Source organism: Anolis carolinensis, chromosome 3 (genome assembly GCF_035594765.1).
Source record: "Anolis carolinensis isolate JA03-04 chromosome 3, rAnoCar3.1.pri, whole genome shotgun sequence".
Classification (NCBI taxonomy): Eukaryota; Metazoa; Chordata; class Lepidosauria; order Squamata; family Dactyloidae; genus Anolis; species Anolis carolinensis.
The window spans coordinates 3558654-3576016 of record NC_085843.1 but is presented as its reverse complement, the minus strand read 5'-3'; the positions used below and the strand labels follow the sequence as shown (position 1 = coordinate 3576016).

At 43.7% G+C, this 17363-nt stretch overlaps 1 protein-coding gene across 1 annotated transcript in view; it reads left to right on the top strand.

The window, feature by feature from the left end:
* LOC100568147 (disintegrin and metalloproteinase domain-containing protein 29) overlaps nucleotides 1-13112 on the top strand; it is an 88042-nt gene extending 74930 nt beyond the window's left edge. The window contains exons 14-21 of the mRNA XM_062974405.1: nucleotides 285-477; nucleotides 1991-2096; nucleotides 3073-3256; nucleotides 6147-6224; nucleotides 8977-9088; nucleotides 10493-10586; nucleotides 12396-12477; nucleotides 12856-13112. Of these exons, the coding sequence (XP_062830475.1) occupies nucleotides 285-477; nucleotides 1991-2096; nucleotides 3073-3256; nucleotides 6147-6224; nucleotides 8977-9088; nucleotides 10493-10586; nucleotides 12396-12477; nucleotides 12856-12891 (885 nt within the window). The 3' untranslated portion in view covers nucleotides 12892-13112. The remainder of the gene's footprint in view (nucleotides 1-284; nucleotides 478-1990; nucleotides 2097-3072; nucleotides 3257-6146; nucleotides 6225-8976; nucleotides 9089-10492; nucleotides 10587-12395; nucleotides 12478-12855) is intronic.
* The last annotated feature ends 4251 nt before the right edge of the window (nucleotides 13113-17363 follow it).

Here is a 17363-nt window from a genome sequence, read left to right as displayed (position 1 = left end):
ATCAGGCTTTGGAGAGTTGGCAGCCATTTCCTTTCCTGACTATTTCCAGTCAGCACTCTCGTCACTCTCCGAGGTGAAAGTGGCAGTTAAAACAGTTTGTCTCAGCACCAAGCTAGAGACAGCAGCCAATCGGAATCTTTGCTCGTAACTGGCTCAGCCAATCAGCTGTCGACACATGCCCTTTCCAGTCAACTCTCTACATCACGGTGCTTCTTTTACAAACCCTCACAGGATTCATGCCGACCCCTGGATTCAGCTGTGAGGTTTCTGCTTCTTTCCCACAGGTTAGCATCGAAGGGACGCTCTGCAGGGAAGCCGTTAATGAATGCGACCTGCCAGAATATTGCAGCGGGGATTCGGCCGACTGCCCAGCCGACGTCTACAAGATGGATGGGATACCATGCGGGACCGACCACCACTGCTACTTTGGAGCATGCCTGGACCTCCAACACCATTGCACGGTTCTCTTCGGCCAAGGCAAGACTCGCTCCTCACTTACTTGGGGTGATGGGGTGCTGTCATTTAATCTTGCTTAGGATCATAGCATATATTATATACTATGCAATAGTTGTCATCACAAACCAGCATAACCAGACAAACTGTGAATCCTATCAAGAATTTCTTGTTATTACCATTATTTCCATGTACAACACTCTATGGTATATACATTTACCAATCTCGCATACTCTGGTGTTCTATTTGGCGGGCATGCTTCCAAACAAAAACTTTGCTAGGTCTTACTTTCAGGGGAGGCCTTATATTTATCAATTCAGCAAAACCTCTACTAGGTCTTATTTTCCGGGGATGTCTTATTTTCGGGGAAACAGGGTATAATATACAGCTGGCCACTCAGCCTCTGCTTAAAAATCTCCATAGAAGGAGGCTCCACCACGCAACTCAGCATCTGCCTAGTAGCACAAACAAATAAGACTGCATAGCTGTCTGCCGATCCCGGCAACAATAAATCTTTATTACACAGCTATATATACAAATAGCAGCCGGAGCTGCTCAGACACATGTTGCTCTAACAGCAAGATTAATGGCGACTACAAGAACTCTTATCAGTGAAGAATAACTCCTCCCAAATTCCATTCTCTGTGACTTATTTCCTTCTACGTAGGCAAAAGCGGAAGTCTTATTTGGTTGTTGTATGTCTTTCGGGCTGTGTGGCCATGTTCCAGAAGCATTCTCTCCTGATGTTTCGCCCACATCATGAAACCATGAAAATGAACAAAATCTGGCTACCAGTATTACAAAACTTTAAAATCAAAACAGTAGATGGGAACCAACACTCTGAGGGCACAGCTAATGACTGAACAAAGGATGCCCCCAGGCAAGAGACAAAAACTTTTCCAATGCTAATTAGGGTGATTAACTGAAACATTAATGCTGGCTTCCCAGTGACAAAGGACTCTTGCCAAACCCTGGACTCTACACAGATATATATTCTTTCCTTTCCTTACTTAGTTTATCCATACCTCACAACCTCTGAGGATGCCTGCCATAGATGTGGGCAAAACGTCAGGAGAGAATGCTTCTGGAACATGGCCACACAGCCCGAAAGACATACAACAACCCTGTGATCCCAGCCATGAAAGCCTTCGACAACACATGGAAGTCTCATTCCTTTTCCTTCTAGGCAGCAAATCATTGCTCTATGCGATTAACTACCTCTGTACTGGATTGCTTACCGAAGCAAACACACTCTTACATTGAAACAATGAGTTAAACATTTCACTACATTTAACCATTACCTTGACACTTCAGGCAATCCGAGCATGTGCTGCAGAACCATTTACGCATTTCAGTGGATCTGTCCTCCACAGATTGCAACCCTTAGAGTCCAACAGTGTGTGGATTTTTAAGGGTTTGTCACCACTTCGACTGCCATGTCTCCATTCTGTGGAATCATGGAAGCTGTGGGCTCTTTAGGCAGATGTTCTCTTTCGATCTTACTGACCATCAATTTCTCCTTTTCGCCAATGTCTAGGTGCGAAACCTGCTCCACTGAATTGCTACAAAACACTGAACATGAGAGGAGACCGGACTGGCAACTGTGGGAAGGAAGGCAATAAGTACAAGAAATGCAGAGAAGAGTAAGTTCCTCCTAGACTTCTAGGGCATGTGTCTAATATTCTTACGTAATGGAGTGACTTGACAGCCAGAAGGACCTTATTGTTACCATCATCATTATTGTAATGATTATAATTAGTACTATCCCGTTTTCTTCTCATAATGAATCATAGAATCATAGAATAGTAGAGTTGGAAGAGACCTCATGGGCCATCCAGTCCAACCCCATTCTGCCAAGAAGCAGGAAAATGACATTCAAAGCACCCCTGACAGATGGCCATCCAGCCTTTGCTTAAAAGCCTCCAAAGGAGGAGCCTCAACCACACCCTGGGGCAGAGAGTTCCACTGCTGAACAGCTCTTCTCACAGTGAGGAAGTTCTTCCAGATGTTCAGGTGGAATCTCCTTTCCTGTAGTTTGAAGCCATTGTTCCTTGTCCTAGTCTGCAGGGCAGCAGAAAGGAAGCTTGCTCCCTCTTCCCTATGACTTCCCTTCACGTATTTGTACATGGCTCTCATGTCTCCTCTCAGCCTTCTCTTCTGCAGGCTAAACATGCCCAGCTCTTTAAGCCTCTCCTCATAGGGCTTGTTCTCCAGACCCTTGATCATTTTAGTCGCCCTGCTCTGGACGCTTTCCAGCTTGTCAACATCTCCCTTCAACTGTGGTGCCCAGAATTGGACCCTTCCTCTTCTTCCTCCTCCTCCTCCTTCTCTTCCTCTTCCTCCTCCTCCTCCTCCTTCTTCTTCTTCTTCTCCTTCCTCCTCTTCCTTCTCCTCCTCCTCCTCCTCCTCTTCCTCTTTCTCCTTCTTCTTCTTTCTTCTTCATCTTCATCTTCTTTCTTCTTCCTTCTTCCTCTTCTTCTTCTTTTTTCTTCTTCCTGATTGAGAGGTGAAGCTGGAAGATGGCCCAGAGTTTAAGGTCCCTTAAGGTGGCTTTTGGTGGCTCTCATCCAAGACGAAGAAGGACCTCCTGAAATTTTCATCCTTCTCCTTTTGTACCAGAGACGTCTTCTGCGGAAGGATCCAGTGCACCAACGTCAAGAAAATCCCAAGGACTTCGACCCGGCAAGGCGTGATACAGACTCCTGTGGATGACATCTTGTGTTTGGGCACTGAATTTCACGAAGAGGGGGATGTGTACGACCTCGGGGCGATAAGAGACGGGTCAAAGTGTGGTCCCGACATGGTAAGTTAACACAAGTTGTAGACAGCCAGAAGGGATAGGAAAGGCATTAAGAAATATTAGATATCACCAAGGCTGCATTTTCACTATAGAATCAATATGTTAGGGATTCCTCTTCTTCAGAAGAGGAAGGGGAGCAGGAAAGTGTTCATGAATCTGAGGAGAAGATTTTGCAAGTACCCACATTTCAGGAGAGACGAAAGGAAACAGAGCAGAGACGTCGTTCAGCTAGAATATCTGCCAGAAATGCAGCTGAATAATTGGGAACCGCCCTACCAGCTGTGAGGGGACTCAGGGCTATAAAGCAGAAGCAGGTGCAGCCAGCTCTTGCTGGTAACAAACTGACTCTAATGCCAAAGCCTTCGCTCCCCTTGCGCCTGCTTCGAGGCTGCATCTGGGAAACTGCTCCTAAGGATTTATTGCTGTTTCCTTGTCTGAAGTAAGACTGCTAATTGATTTGAGACTGTATCAGAAACTAAGAACTGCATTTGCCCTAAGACTTCCTTACTTCCTTTTGCATTATTCCACTGAGTGTGCTGTTCTTTATGTTTTGCTGAAGTAAAGCAGTTTCATTTACTTACCATATTGTTTTAAGGCTGTTCTTGAAAGACAAAACAGGACAGAACGTGTTGTCAAAAAAGCAACAACCCCCCTCTTCTAAACGATAAATTCAAGAGAAGCCTTTGACCATTTAGGATTGCAATGGAGTGCAGAGTCTCAATAAAAGTTCAAAAAGTATTTATTCAGGTAAAAAGAACTCGATTGTAGATAGAAAGGCTTGGGAGCTGTCTAGTCTACTCTAGACTGGTTTCTAAGGAAAAATAAGAAAGGAAAAATAACAAACATCTAAATAGTTACATCTTGCCAGGAGAGATGGCAGGACGCTACTTGTTATCTAGAAGAACAAAGGGAGAAGAGAGAACCAAAATGGTTCCAACCTCATGGTCCAGTTTATTGGGGCCATAAAAGACATTCTGACCAATGAGAAGTTAGTGTCCCTGGAGATTCACACTTCTACTAACTTCAAAGCAAGGGATGTGACGTGAACAAGATAGAGTGAAAATACAGTAAAGCCAATCTAGGCATGCCTTGGAAAAGAGGGAAAGGATTCCCTCAATCTAACTCTATCATCTATCTGACTACATTTAGACTTGAGTAGTCCAGGGTGATTCCCAACAATATGTCCCCACTTGATACCAAAATACACTTTTGGAATGACATTGATTTGATTACCGTATATACTCAAAAATAAGCCAAGTTTTTTCAGCCTTTTATTTTTGAGCTGAAAAAGCTTCCCTTGGCTTATAATGGGGTCAAGTTCAAGGCCAGACAACAGAATTCAAGGCCATTGCTTGCAATTTATGATCTATTCCTCTCTTACCCTCCCTTATCAGTGTGTTTTCCAAAAAAGAGAGGCTTTTCTTTTCCAAAGCCTCTCTCACTCTTAACCCAGGGAATGTTTTGAAAAGGGAGAGAAGCCCTTGCAAGTCAGGAAGAAGAAATATATATATCCATTAATCTTATAAAAGCCCTTTCCCCTGAAATATTTGTCAATCTCTCCTACAGATATATAGGCATTAACCCCCTGTATGCATTTGCAGTCCCTATGTACTTAAATATCTCTATCTATCTATCTATCTATCTATCTATCTATCTATCTATCTATCTATCTACATTAATTTTATATATGAATTTTCCCCTCATGTGTTTGCAGGTCCTTGCAAATCCTATATACATATAGATCCATGTACCTGTATATCTGTATCCATATACATTATAGAATCATAGAATAGTAGCGTTGGAAGAGACCTCATGGGCCATCCAGTCCAACCCCCTGCTAAGAAGCAGGAAATCGCATTCAAAGCACCCCCGACAGATGGCCATCCAGCCTTTGCTTAAAAGCCTCCAAAGAAGGAGCCTCCACCACGGCCTGGGGGAGAGAGTTCCACTGCTGAACAGCCTTTCTCACAGGGAGGAAGTTCTTCCTAATGTTCAGGTGGAATCTCCTTTCCTGTAGTTTGAAGCCATTGTTCCCTTGCGTCCTAGTCTGCAGGGCAGCATTTGTTAAGATTAGATCAAGAGTTGCTGATCCCCTTGTTGCCTCTTCTACCTTCTGGACCATAAAATTGTCTGCAAGGCAAGTGAGGAATTTATTGGACTTTGTGCTCTTGGCTGAGTTTGTTTTCCAGCAGATATCAGGATAGTTGAAGTCGCCCATGACTACTACATCTCTTCTTTGTGCCTGTTTGGTCAGCTGTTGACAAAAGGCTTCATCAAGTTCTTCATCCTGGTTCGGAGGTTATTTAACCTATTGATGCCTCGATTAATGTAATTTTATTGGTATCTATTTTTATTTTGAAATTGACCAGTAGCTGCTTCATTTCCCACCCTCGCTTATACTCAGGTCAATAAGTTATCCCAGTTTTTTGTGGTAAAATTAGGTGCCTCGGCTTATATTTGGGTCGGTTTATACTCTAGTATATATTCTTATCAATGCATATAGAAATGTAAGATAAATGCTTATAGTGTAACATAAATGTAAAATAAATGCTTATCATGCTCCTTCGTGCATCTTCTGCATCATTTACATACAATATCACACAAAAATCAATATCATCAAGCGTATCATAATTAAAATGATCACAACAACCGGATGCCATGCTACATTTACAACATGCCAAGCTACATTTACAACATGAATTCATACTAACTCAGCACTTGAATGTTGTATACTGATAATCACAACCCTTTTGAGACTCATGCTTATATGTTTTATATTAAAAGTAACTAAGATGCACCAGAGCAGATATGTCTGGACACAATCCAGCACATGGGGGGAAAGACGTGAATATCCCTATTACTTAATCATGACGTTTGACATTTCCTTTTCTAGATGTGCATTAATAGAACTTGTGTCGAAGTGATGTCTCTGAATTACGATTGCAGTTTCTCCAAGTGTAGCAACCGAGGCGTAAGTAGCCAGGATGTTAACCTCCCAGGCCAGGATAGATATAAGCCAATATGGGATATAAAGCTTATATATATTTATTTTATTTTGCATCACTGTGTTCCTTGTGAAAATGCCACCCCTTTAGGGTTCAAGAATGGCAGTCTGTCATAGAATTTAGAAAAATATCAAAAAAAAAAAAGAAGAAGAAGAAGAAGAAATTGTAAGTGGAATTGGAAAAAATCATCAATGGACGAAGTGCTTTTTTTGTTGTTGATACAGTAGAGTTGATCCAACCTTCGCTCATCCAACATTCTGTATTATCCAACACAGTCTGCCTCTCGTCCAGATCCACAGCTGTTTCTCTAGGCAGCAATTCTATCTTAATTTGTAGTCAATTTTTAAAGTAATCAATGTTTCTGTAGGGTTGTTGTGTGTTTTCTGGGCTGCCTGGCCATGTTCCAGAAGCAGTCCCTCCTGACGTTTCGCCCACATCTATGGCAGGCATCCTCAGAGGGTATGAGGTATATATAATGTGTGATTTCGGTCATGACAACTTTCGATAACACAATGTTTTTGTAGTCAATGTTTTTAATACATTGTGATGTTTTGGTGCTAACTTCATAAATATAGTAATTACTACATAACGATATGGGTATTGAACTGCATTTTCTGTTGATTTGTTGCAAAATATGACATTTTGGTGCTTAATTTGTAAAATCAAACATAAGTTGACGTTTAATAGGCTTTTCCTTAGCTAAAGGTAAAGGTTTTCCCTGTTTTGGTTCAGTCTGATGATGAAGGGGGATTTGGGTTTCAGCAGGTTGACCAAGGAAATGTTAAAGGCTCTGAATTGTTAGGAAGGCCGCAGACTAGCAGGGAAGTTGAAGTTAGTGATAAGGGTGACCTTTCACAGGATTTTGAACGTCAACAAAGTCCAGGTGGCTCTGGCAGCGAGCCAGAGGAGTCTTCCTTAGATCGAGATGCAAAGTTAAGGTTAAGGGTTCATCTTCCCAGGCGTTCTCTGAGAATAGCTGGGAAACGTGTGGGAACTCAAGGACAGAGAAATGCTTTCTTAGTCTGTAGGTAAAGGTAAAGGTTTTCCCTGACGTTAAGTCCAGGGGGTTGGTACTCATCTCCATTTCTAGGCCGAAGAGCTGGCATTGTCCATAGACAAGGTCATGTGGCCGGCATGACTGCATGGAGCACCGTTACCTTCCCTCCGGAGTGGTACCTATTGATCTACTCACATTTGCATGTCTTCGAACTGCTAGGTTGGCAGGAGGTGGGGCTAACAGCGGGCGCTCATTCCGCACCTGGGACCTTTTGGTCTGCAAGTTCAGCAGCTCAGCACTTTAACACACTGGTCCAATAGGTTTTAAGGCTGGAGTTGTTGTATGTCTTTCAGGCTGTTAAGGCTTTTTCTTAATCCCTCCTTATTACCCAACATTTTTGCTTATACAATGTTTTGCCATCCCGTTTATGTTGGATAAGTGAGACTCTACAGTAATGACTTTTGAAAGCACTACTCTATGTTTGACATCTATAATAAACATAATAAACGTGAAAACGTGTATGTGCGTATGTGGCAAAGGTGTCCACTTACACAGACAACCTCCCATCTTGCCAAATAGCTTAAACCCAAAGTAACTGATGTGCTGTGTCTCATCAAGCTTAGCTTTTTATGGAGCGGACATATGATCAGTATCTCAAAAACTAGAGCTGAAGGGGAAAAACTGGTGCCATTTTTGGAATCAGCAGGTCAAATATACCGAGAGACAGTGTTGCACCCCAAGGCAGCGTGAACACTGGAAACTAGACAGAGACCAATAATCATATAATATCTTTATTAAAGCAAATATAAATTCAGGAATGCATAAGCGGAATGGATGAATGGGAAATAGTCCTTTGTGAAAAGGCATGAATAAGTCCAAAAAGATGAAGGAAAATGTCCAATATTATTGTCCAAAATGCGAAACCAAAACACGCTCAAACTGTTGGAAAGTTTGAGCGGGAAACAACAAGGAAGCAAGGCTGAATAACAAGGTCCAAAGTCACTAGGAGATCGTGGATATCAAAGCAGGAACAAGACGAAGCAAAGATCAAACTTGATTCAGGAACAAGGCAAGGAAGTGAATTTACTCCGGTTTCAATCGAGAGTCGCGGCTCGGCTTGGCCGCCAGGAACAGGAGGCTTGGCTTGGTGAACTCAGGGAACTGGAGTCGGTGAAGTGTTCTCAGGAAAATGCTACGTTGACACCGCAAAGTGTTTGCAGTGCAAGACACTTTTATGGAACGAAGATCAGATCCCAACGAAGGGAGACCAAACTCCCCAAAGGTTCCCAAGGGAATCTTCTTATCCACAATCCCCTCGAGATGCCAAGCAGTTACTCCTTCTAAGCCCTTGTTTTTCTGATCTCTGGCAATGAAGAAGCTCCCTTTGGTTGAAGGGCATGTTCTCTGGGGAACTCTGGACATCTGGTTCAGCCACGGGAGTAACATCTCTAGTATCTCTCCCAATTAAGGAAGCATCTGAACTATCAACAGCCGGCAGCTGTAACTGAAAGGAGCTGGGAGAACTGGGCAAAAGGTCAGAATAAGCTTCATCCTGGTCAAAGTTCATTTCTAGATAAGGTTCAGAAGCCAAAGGTGGCTGGGGTATGACAGACAGGGCTAACACCGGAGGTGCCAAAATGTGTCTTGGCCAGTGTGGCAAACGGGGGACTGATTCTCGGTTCATTCCATGCGCTGCTGCTCACATTCTCGATATCCTCCAGGTGTGCAATAGTAACCAGAACTGCCATTGCGAATACGGGTGGGCCCCTCCATCCTGCAGCGGCCGTGGATTCGGAGGAAGCATTGACAGCGGGCCCCCTCCGGAAAACGCCAGTGAGTATCACGGCGTCTGCACTTTGGGTTTCCGTGGACTTTCCAAGGCTTACCCTAAATGCATGGCTTTGGACTTTGTTTTCATGTGTATAATGCAAAAAGATGTGTCCTCTCTCTCCAAAGAAGGTTTGGAAAACTATTCTAGGGATGTTTCCTTAAGGTATGGACAACGTTTGGCCTGTTGGGGAAATCTACCTGTCACATTCGTTTGAGCTCAGCCGAAGGAAGAGACGGACAGCAAATTGGATTTCAACCCCTTTACTATTTACAAAATAGTGGTGACAACTCTCAGCTCATGCTAAAAAAAAAAACTGCCCAAACCTTATTGGAGTGGACTTCCAGTTATAACATTTTACAAGCATGCGCAGAATGCTAACAATGGAATTTTACTGATTAATGCAATCCTTAGACATGCACAGTTACCTCAAACTTATATAAATTAATCATTGATTCAAGGGACACGTCCACAGTTGCCTCAAATTTATATTAATTGTTAAATCATGTAAACAGTTGTCTTCAACTTATATTAATCATTAAACATTACACCAGGTGAGATGTTCCATGGTCCACATCATGTATGTACTATCTAGTAAACCAAAATGTCATAACTGTTTGCATTAGATGTCTCAACCCAACCTTGTGGGTTTGTCTTAATTGATTATTACAGGCATGGGTAAACATTTTTGCCTTGGGGCCGCATTGTGGCCTGACTGAGAGGGCCAGGCCAGGCCGGGAGGGAGGGTGACCAGGAACGTGCTGGGTGGGACGGTGTTAAGGATTCCTCTTCTTCAGAAGCGGAAGGGGATCAGGAAAGTGTTCATGAATCTCAGGATGAGTTGGAATCTGAGGAGGACACTTTGCAAGTACCCACATTTCAGGAGAGGCGAAAGGAAACAGAGCAGGGATGTCGTTCAGCTAGAATAGCTGCCAAAAATGCAGCTGAGGAATTAGGAACTGCCCGAGCAGCTGTGAGGGGACTCAGGGCTATAAAGCAGAAGCAGGTGCAGTCAGCTCTTGCTGGTAACAAACTGACTCTTCGCTCCCCTTGTGCCTGCTTCAAGTCTGCATCTGGGAAACTGCTCCTAAGGATTTATTGCTGTTTCTTTGTCTGAAGTAAGGCTGCTGTTTGATTTGGGAATTTATCAGAGACTAAGAACTGTGTTTGCCCTAAGACATCCTTGCTTCCTTCTGCATTATTCCACTGAGTGAGCTGTTATTTATGTTTTGCTGAAGTAAAGCAGTTTTCATTTACTTACCACAGAGTTTTAAGGCTGTTCTTGAAAGACAAAACAGGACAGTGAGTTGAAGTCCAAAACACCTGAGGAAGGGTCAAAGTTTGACTATGATGTAAGACTATGAACAGAGGCAAGCTCTTTCTTCTTCCTTTCTTTTTATCTCCTCCAGAATCTCAAAAAATGCTAATGCTGGGTTCCCTGGTTGGCGTGGCTTTGCTTTTGCTGACTGTTAGCGTCATGGCCAAGAGATATTTCTATGCTTGGTAAGTCACAGTAGTTCTTGCATTCTGTCTCTGCATAGTGACCTGCATTATTTATTTTTTACAGTATTGATATTCCGCCCTTCTCACCTTGAAGGGGACTCAGGGCAGATCATAATGCACTTACACATGGCAAACATTCAATGCCGTTATTAGACATGCAACACACATACAGACAGTAGAGGTAATTCAACATTTTCCAACTTCCGGCTTCAGGAGGTTATGTTCGATTCCGGCCACAGGGGGAGCTGTCGCTTCATCCACTATGGCACTGAGTCCTTTTTGATTTTGTAGTATTTCCTCCTTGCTCTTCGCTCGCTGGCAGTTTTATAGTTTTATAGTTACAGTTTTATGACCCAATGGTCATCGTTTGACCACATAACCAACCCACACTGTGAACTCTAGTTGGCTGTTGTAAATTAATGTGGATGTTTGTTTGGATTTTGTTATTATATAATTTTGTTTAACTACATGTAGTTTAATTTATTGATGTTAGGTTTAATTTACTGATGTTAGATTTTAAATTGATGTTAGGTTTTAATGTTATTTTTATATGCGGGGTTTCTCTGGGATTTTATGTTAGTATGTATTTGTTTTATTGAATGATTGCCATTGTATGTTGGAATCTGCCCATGGGGAGATAGGGCGGAATAGAAAAAAAGTATTATTATTATTATTATTATTATTATTATTATTATTATTATTATTATTGCTTTTGTGTCATAAATTAAATTAACCTCCCCACTTAAGAGATCCCTAATTTCTCTACTCACAGCTGCAGCTGTATCGAACTGCTTAGGTGGACAGTAAGCTAGGCTATTAAACGGTCGGGTGCTCAATCCAATGCAAGCTTCGAACTCATGACCTTTCAGTCAGCAGTTATCTATTGCTGCTGGCAATTTACCAGCTGCACCACAGTCCGGCCCTCAGTATATTCTTCCTGAAACTGTTTGCTGTGAGAAAAGCTGCTTAAACTATTTCTGCTCATAACCCTTTTGTCAGAGTTCAAGCGGTGACTCCGACTAGATTGATGAGCTGACCCTCAGCTCACCCTTGTCAGACCACTTTGTGAATGGCTCGAAAATGGCACTGGCAAAACATGACAGCCTTGCTGATTTATTACTGCTGAAACTCAGCAGCTCTAAGGCTTTATTTACAGTATTTACAAAGCTTACTGTCCAAAGCTATCCGGACACATTTTGCATGTCTGTGTCTCTCAAAAGTCCGTTCTCTGTGTGCACGAAGCACCTCCTGCATTCCACACTCTGTGATGCATCTTCCTGTCAGGTAGCTCAAACGGAAGACCTCTGCCATTTGCCCTTGCGGCTATCAATCAAGGCTGGCCAGAATTAACCTCTTGACTACTGGAATGCTTGCCGGAATGAAACACACAGTCCAACAGCTAACAATAGATTGAACATTTCACTGTATATCAACAAAAACACTGACACCTTTTCCTCCTGAGTGATTCCCAGGCAAATAGGTATAAAATAAGGGGGGAAATTCAAATGTTTACTAATAATAAATCAGCATTTGAAGGGTTTCCTAAACAGGCTGGTTTTCCTTTTTGGCGGAGTCCAGCTCTCAAGCATCTTCTGCAAAATTCACCGTAAGTGTTGCACCTTGTTGCTAAGAGTTTTGTGTGTAAATAAGGTGGTATTCTCTGCTTTCTTCCGGTGCAGTTTATTATTTTTAGCAAGTTTTCATGGTTAGTGGGTTGAGGGGAAAATCTTTGTGTATAATCCTAGATACAGTTTCTCGTTTGCCAAAAGTGCAGACAGGCGGTAACTTTAAGTTCTCCCCGTTTTGCAGCAAGAAGCTTGGGTTAAAGGGGAACCTATCTATGGAGCCCCTGGACGCTTCTCTGGACGACGATTCTGTTACAAATGAGAATGTAAGTGTCTTTCCTTTCTAGAGGAAGGTCCATTCTCAGACTTTCTTCGTATCTTTCAGACCAGAACCATACCTGCAATCCTTTGGAAATGTTTATGCTGGCTGGGATTTCTTGAAGGACATAGTGGTCTAAGCACTGGGCCAGGTCCCCAACTACACTGCCATAAAATGCAATGCCAGATCACAGTTCAACTGCATTGAACTGGATTATATGATGAGTCCATATTGCCATGTAATACAGTTCAATATGGCAGTGTTGATGAGGGCCTTGGACTCCTATCTGATGTCGTTCCCTGAAACAACATCATCAACAAGAAATGTACAGGAAATGCCTAATACAATAAGGTAAAGGTAACGGTGACATTTATTTTGTTTTTAGGAAACGGAGGATATAACCCTGTTCAATAACACGTAGGACCGCCTCTTTCGGCGAGAGATTTTTTTTTCACCGTGAAAGGCATGGAAGAGGAGGAAAAAGGCTTGTTTTTCCGGTTTCATTCGCACTCGTCGCCCCGTGCGTCTCTATCTTTGCTTTTGAAATTCTATTTATTTCCTTTGTTTTCCCCCATTTTCCTTCCTCTTTGGCTTCTTGTAATTCCCATTGGTGTGAAATAAATAAAAATATTGGATAGAAAATGAGTCTTTCTTTCAATATATATATCTACTAGCTGTGCCCGGCCACGCGTTGCTGTGGCAAAGTGGTGGTGGTATTGGTTAAAAATTGTTGTGTAATTTTTATTTGATGTTATTTGCATTTTTTATTAATTTTATTGTAAGTTATATTTTATTATTTTCTTGTATTATTTTTAGTTATTATAGTATTTTATTGTATTAATGTTTTAGTGTTTTTTATTATTTTTTATTGGGTTGCTAGGAGACCAAGTTGGAGGAGCTTAGCCTTCTAACTGGCAGCAATTGGATAAAAGCAATTATTCCTCTCTCTCTAATTAGGACTTTATTTTTCTTTTCTTTTTGTTGTATCAACCTAGAGGCGTGGATGATGGGTTGTGTTGTCAAATTTCGAGGTTGGGGGGCCTGTAGTTTTGTTGTTTTGTGGGTCGCCGTGATGCCATCACTCTTTTATATATATAGATACACATAATAAAAGTCAAAATGTGTATGTGTGTATGTGGCAGGGGTGTCTAACTCTACATGACCAACTCTATATCCTGCCACTGTTTGGAGCAGATGGACCTTGGACGATGGGATTTACAATATCTTCACTCACTTCTTGAGAGCATGCCAACTCCCAATGACGAATAAGTACCAAACTTGGCACACGGAGCCCCCAAGACCCACTTTACATTCTGCTGCAATTTGGAAGAGTTTGGACTATGGATGATGGGACTTGCAGTATCTTCACTCACTTCCAGAGACCACAGCGCCCCCCACCAATGTCTGATCAAGACCAAACTTGGCACACACAACCCCCATGACCCACTTTACATCTTGCTGTAGTTTGGAAGAGTTTGGACCATGGATGATGGGAATTGCAGTATCTTCACCCACTTCCAGAGACCACGGCGACCCCCACCAATGACTGATCAAGACCAAACTTGGCACACACAACCCCCATGACCCACTTTACATCCTGCTGCAATTTGGAAGAGTTTGGACCATGGATGATGGGACTTGCAGTATCTTCACTCACTTCCAGAAACCACGGCGACCCCCACCAATGACTGATCAAGACCAAACTTGGCACACGCAACCCCCATGACCCACTTTACATCCTGCTGCGGTTTGGAAGCGTTTGGACCATGGATGATGGGACTTGCAGTATCTTCACTCACTTCCAGAGACCACGGCGACCCCCACCAATGACTGATCAAGACCAAACTTGGCACACACAACCCCCATGACTCACTTTACATCCTGCTGCAATTTGGAAGAGTTTGGACCATGGATGATGGGACTTGCAGTATCTTCACTCACTTCCAGAGACCACGGCGACCCCCACCAATGACTGATCAAGACCAAACTTGGCACACGCAACCCCCATGACCCACTTTACATCCTGCTGCGGTTTGGAAGCGTTTGGACCATGGATGATGGGACTTGCAGTATCTTCACTCACTTCCAGAGACCACGGCGACCCCCACCAATGACTGATCAAGACCAAACTTGGCACACGCAACCCCCATGACCCACTTTACATCCTGCTGCGGTTTGGAAGCGTTTGGACCATGGATGATGGGACTTGCAGTATCTTCACTCACTTCCAGAGACCACGGCGACCCTCACCAATGACTGATCAAGACCAAACTTGGCACACACAACCCCCATGACCCACTTTACATCCTGCTGCAATTTGGAAGAGTTTGGACCATGGATGATGGGACTTGCAGTATCTTCACTCACTTCCAGAAACCACGGCGACCCCCACCAATGACTGATCAAGACCAAACTTGGCACACGCAACCCCCATGACCCACTTTACATCTTGCTGTAGTTTGGAAGAGTTTGGACCATGGATGATGGGAATTGCAGTATCTTCACCCACTTCCAGAGACCACGGCGACCCCCACCAATGACTGATCAAGACCAAACTTGGCACACACAACCCCCATGACCCACTTTACATCCTGCTGCAATTTGGAAGAGTTTGGACCATGGATGATGGGACTTGCAGTATCTTCACTCACTTCCAGAAACCACTGCGACCCCCACCAATGACTGATCAAGACCAAACTTGGCACACGCAACCCCCATGACCCACTTTACACCCTGCTGCGGTTTGGAAGCGTTTGGACCATGGATGATGGGACTTTCAGTATCTTCACTCACTTCCAGAGACCACGGCGACCCCCACCAATGACTGATCAAGACCAAACTTGGCACACACAACCCCCATGACTCACTTTACATCCTGCTGCAATTTGGAAGAGTTTGGACCATGGATGATGGGACTTGCAGTATCTTCACTCACTTCCAGAGACCACGGCGACCCCCACCAATGACTGATCAAGACCAAACTTGGCACACGCAACCCCCATGACCCACTTTACATCCTGCTGCGGTTTGGAAGCGTTTGGACCATGGATGATGGGACTTGCAGTATCTTCACTCACTTCCAGAGACCACAGCGCCCCCCACCAATGACTGATCAAGACCAAACTTGGCACACGCAACCCCCATGACCCACTTTACATCCTGCTGCGGTTTGGAAGCGTTTGGACCATGGATGATGGGACTTGCAGTATCTTCACTCACTTCCAGAGACCACGGCGACCCTCACCAATGTCTGATCAAGACCAAACTTGGCACACGCAACCCCCTAGACCCACTTTACATCCTGCTGCGGTTTGGAAGAGTTTGGACCATGGATGATGGGACTTGCAGTATCTTCACTCACTTCCAGAGACCACGGCGACCCCCACCAATGACTGATCAAAATCAAACTTGACACACAGAGTCCCCATGACCTACTCTACATCCTGGCGCTGTTTGGAGGGGGATGGACCATGGACAATGGGACTTGCATATGGGAGTTGTAGTTCACCCGCATCCACTCAACCCAGCTGACATTGGATCGAGACTACACTTGGAACACAGGCAAACAATGCCTTTCTCAAATGACCTGGGCACCGCTGGGTCCCCAAGCGACTGATCATACTAGAAAGAGAGGTTTGTGGAGAATTGACCATGATTTATAGGAATTGTAGGGACTGGGATATATAATTCACCTGCAATCTAAGAGCACTCTGAACTCCCACCAACGGATCTGGATCAAACTACACTTGGGACACAGACAAACAAATGCCTTTCTCAAATGACCTGGGCACCGCTGGTTTGTGGAGAATTGACCATGATTTATAGGGATTGTAGGAAATGGGATGTATAGTTCACCTGCAGTCTTAAGAGCACTCTGAACCTCCAACGACTGCTCTGGATCAAACTTGGCACACAGACCCAACACGGCCAACTTTGTATATTAGCGGGGTTTCAGGGGATGATTAAACTTGGCATCTGGGAGTTTTAGTTCACCTGTATTCAGAGAACACTGAACCCAGCAGATGACACATCTGGACCAAACTTGGCACACAGACCCAACATAGCTAACTTTGAATACTGATAGACTTTGGGGGTGACTGACCTTGAAATCGAGGAGTTACAGTTCACCCTCACCCAGAGAGCACTGAACCCAGCCAACGAGGGATCTGGACCACACTTGGAACACAGACCCAACGTGACCAACTGTGCATACTGTTACCAGGTGAGTGTACAGCGGAATCAGCAGAGTCCAGCTAACACCATGTGCAAAAGACTCAGACCAGACAGAGGAATTGAAAGAACAAAAGGAAACTTTACTGTTGCGTTGAAGTCAAATAAACAGTTCAGCAATCGTACAATGTCCTTGTAGTTGCATAGGATCAATAACTAATCAATCAGCATTTAATATATATACAGCATAGCATATTTAAATCAGCTACTTGACCGTAGCCAGAGAGCCTGTCCTTTTTCTGTGCTCTCCCAGCAAGCTCAAATTCCAACTGACTAACCAACTGACAAACCAAGCCATCTGCCAGCAAACAGATACATTGTTTTGAGGCGTGGCTTTGCCTCTGCAAAGCTGAGCTCTTTTGCAGAGATCTCCTGCAAACATCTTTGCAAGGATTTCTTTACACACACACATATATACACATTAGCATTTTGGCGCAATACATACAGGCAGGGTTTGGGGGTGGTTATCCTTAGCATATGGGAGTTGTAGTTCACCCTTATCCAGAGAGCACTGACCCCAGCCAACGAGGGAACTGGACAGCACTTGGAACACAGACCCAACGTGACCAACTATGCATACAGGCAGGGTTTGGGGGTGGTTGTCCTTGGCATATGGGAGTTGTAGTTCACCCTTATCCAGAGAGCACTGAACCCAGCTAACAA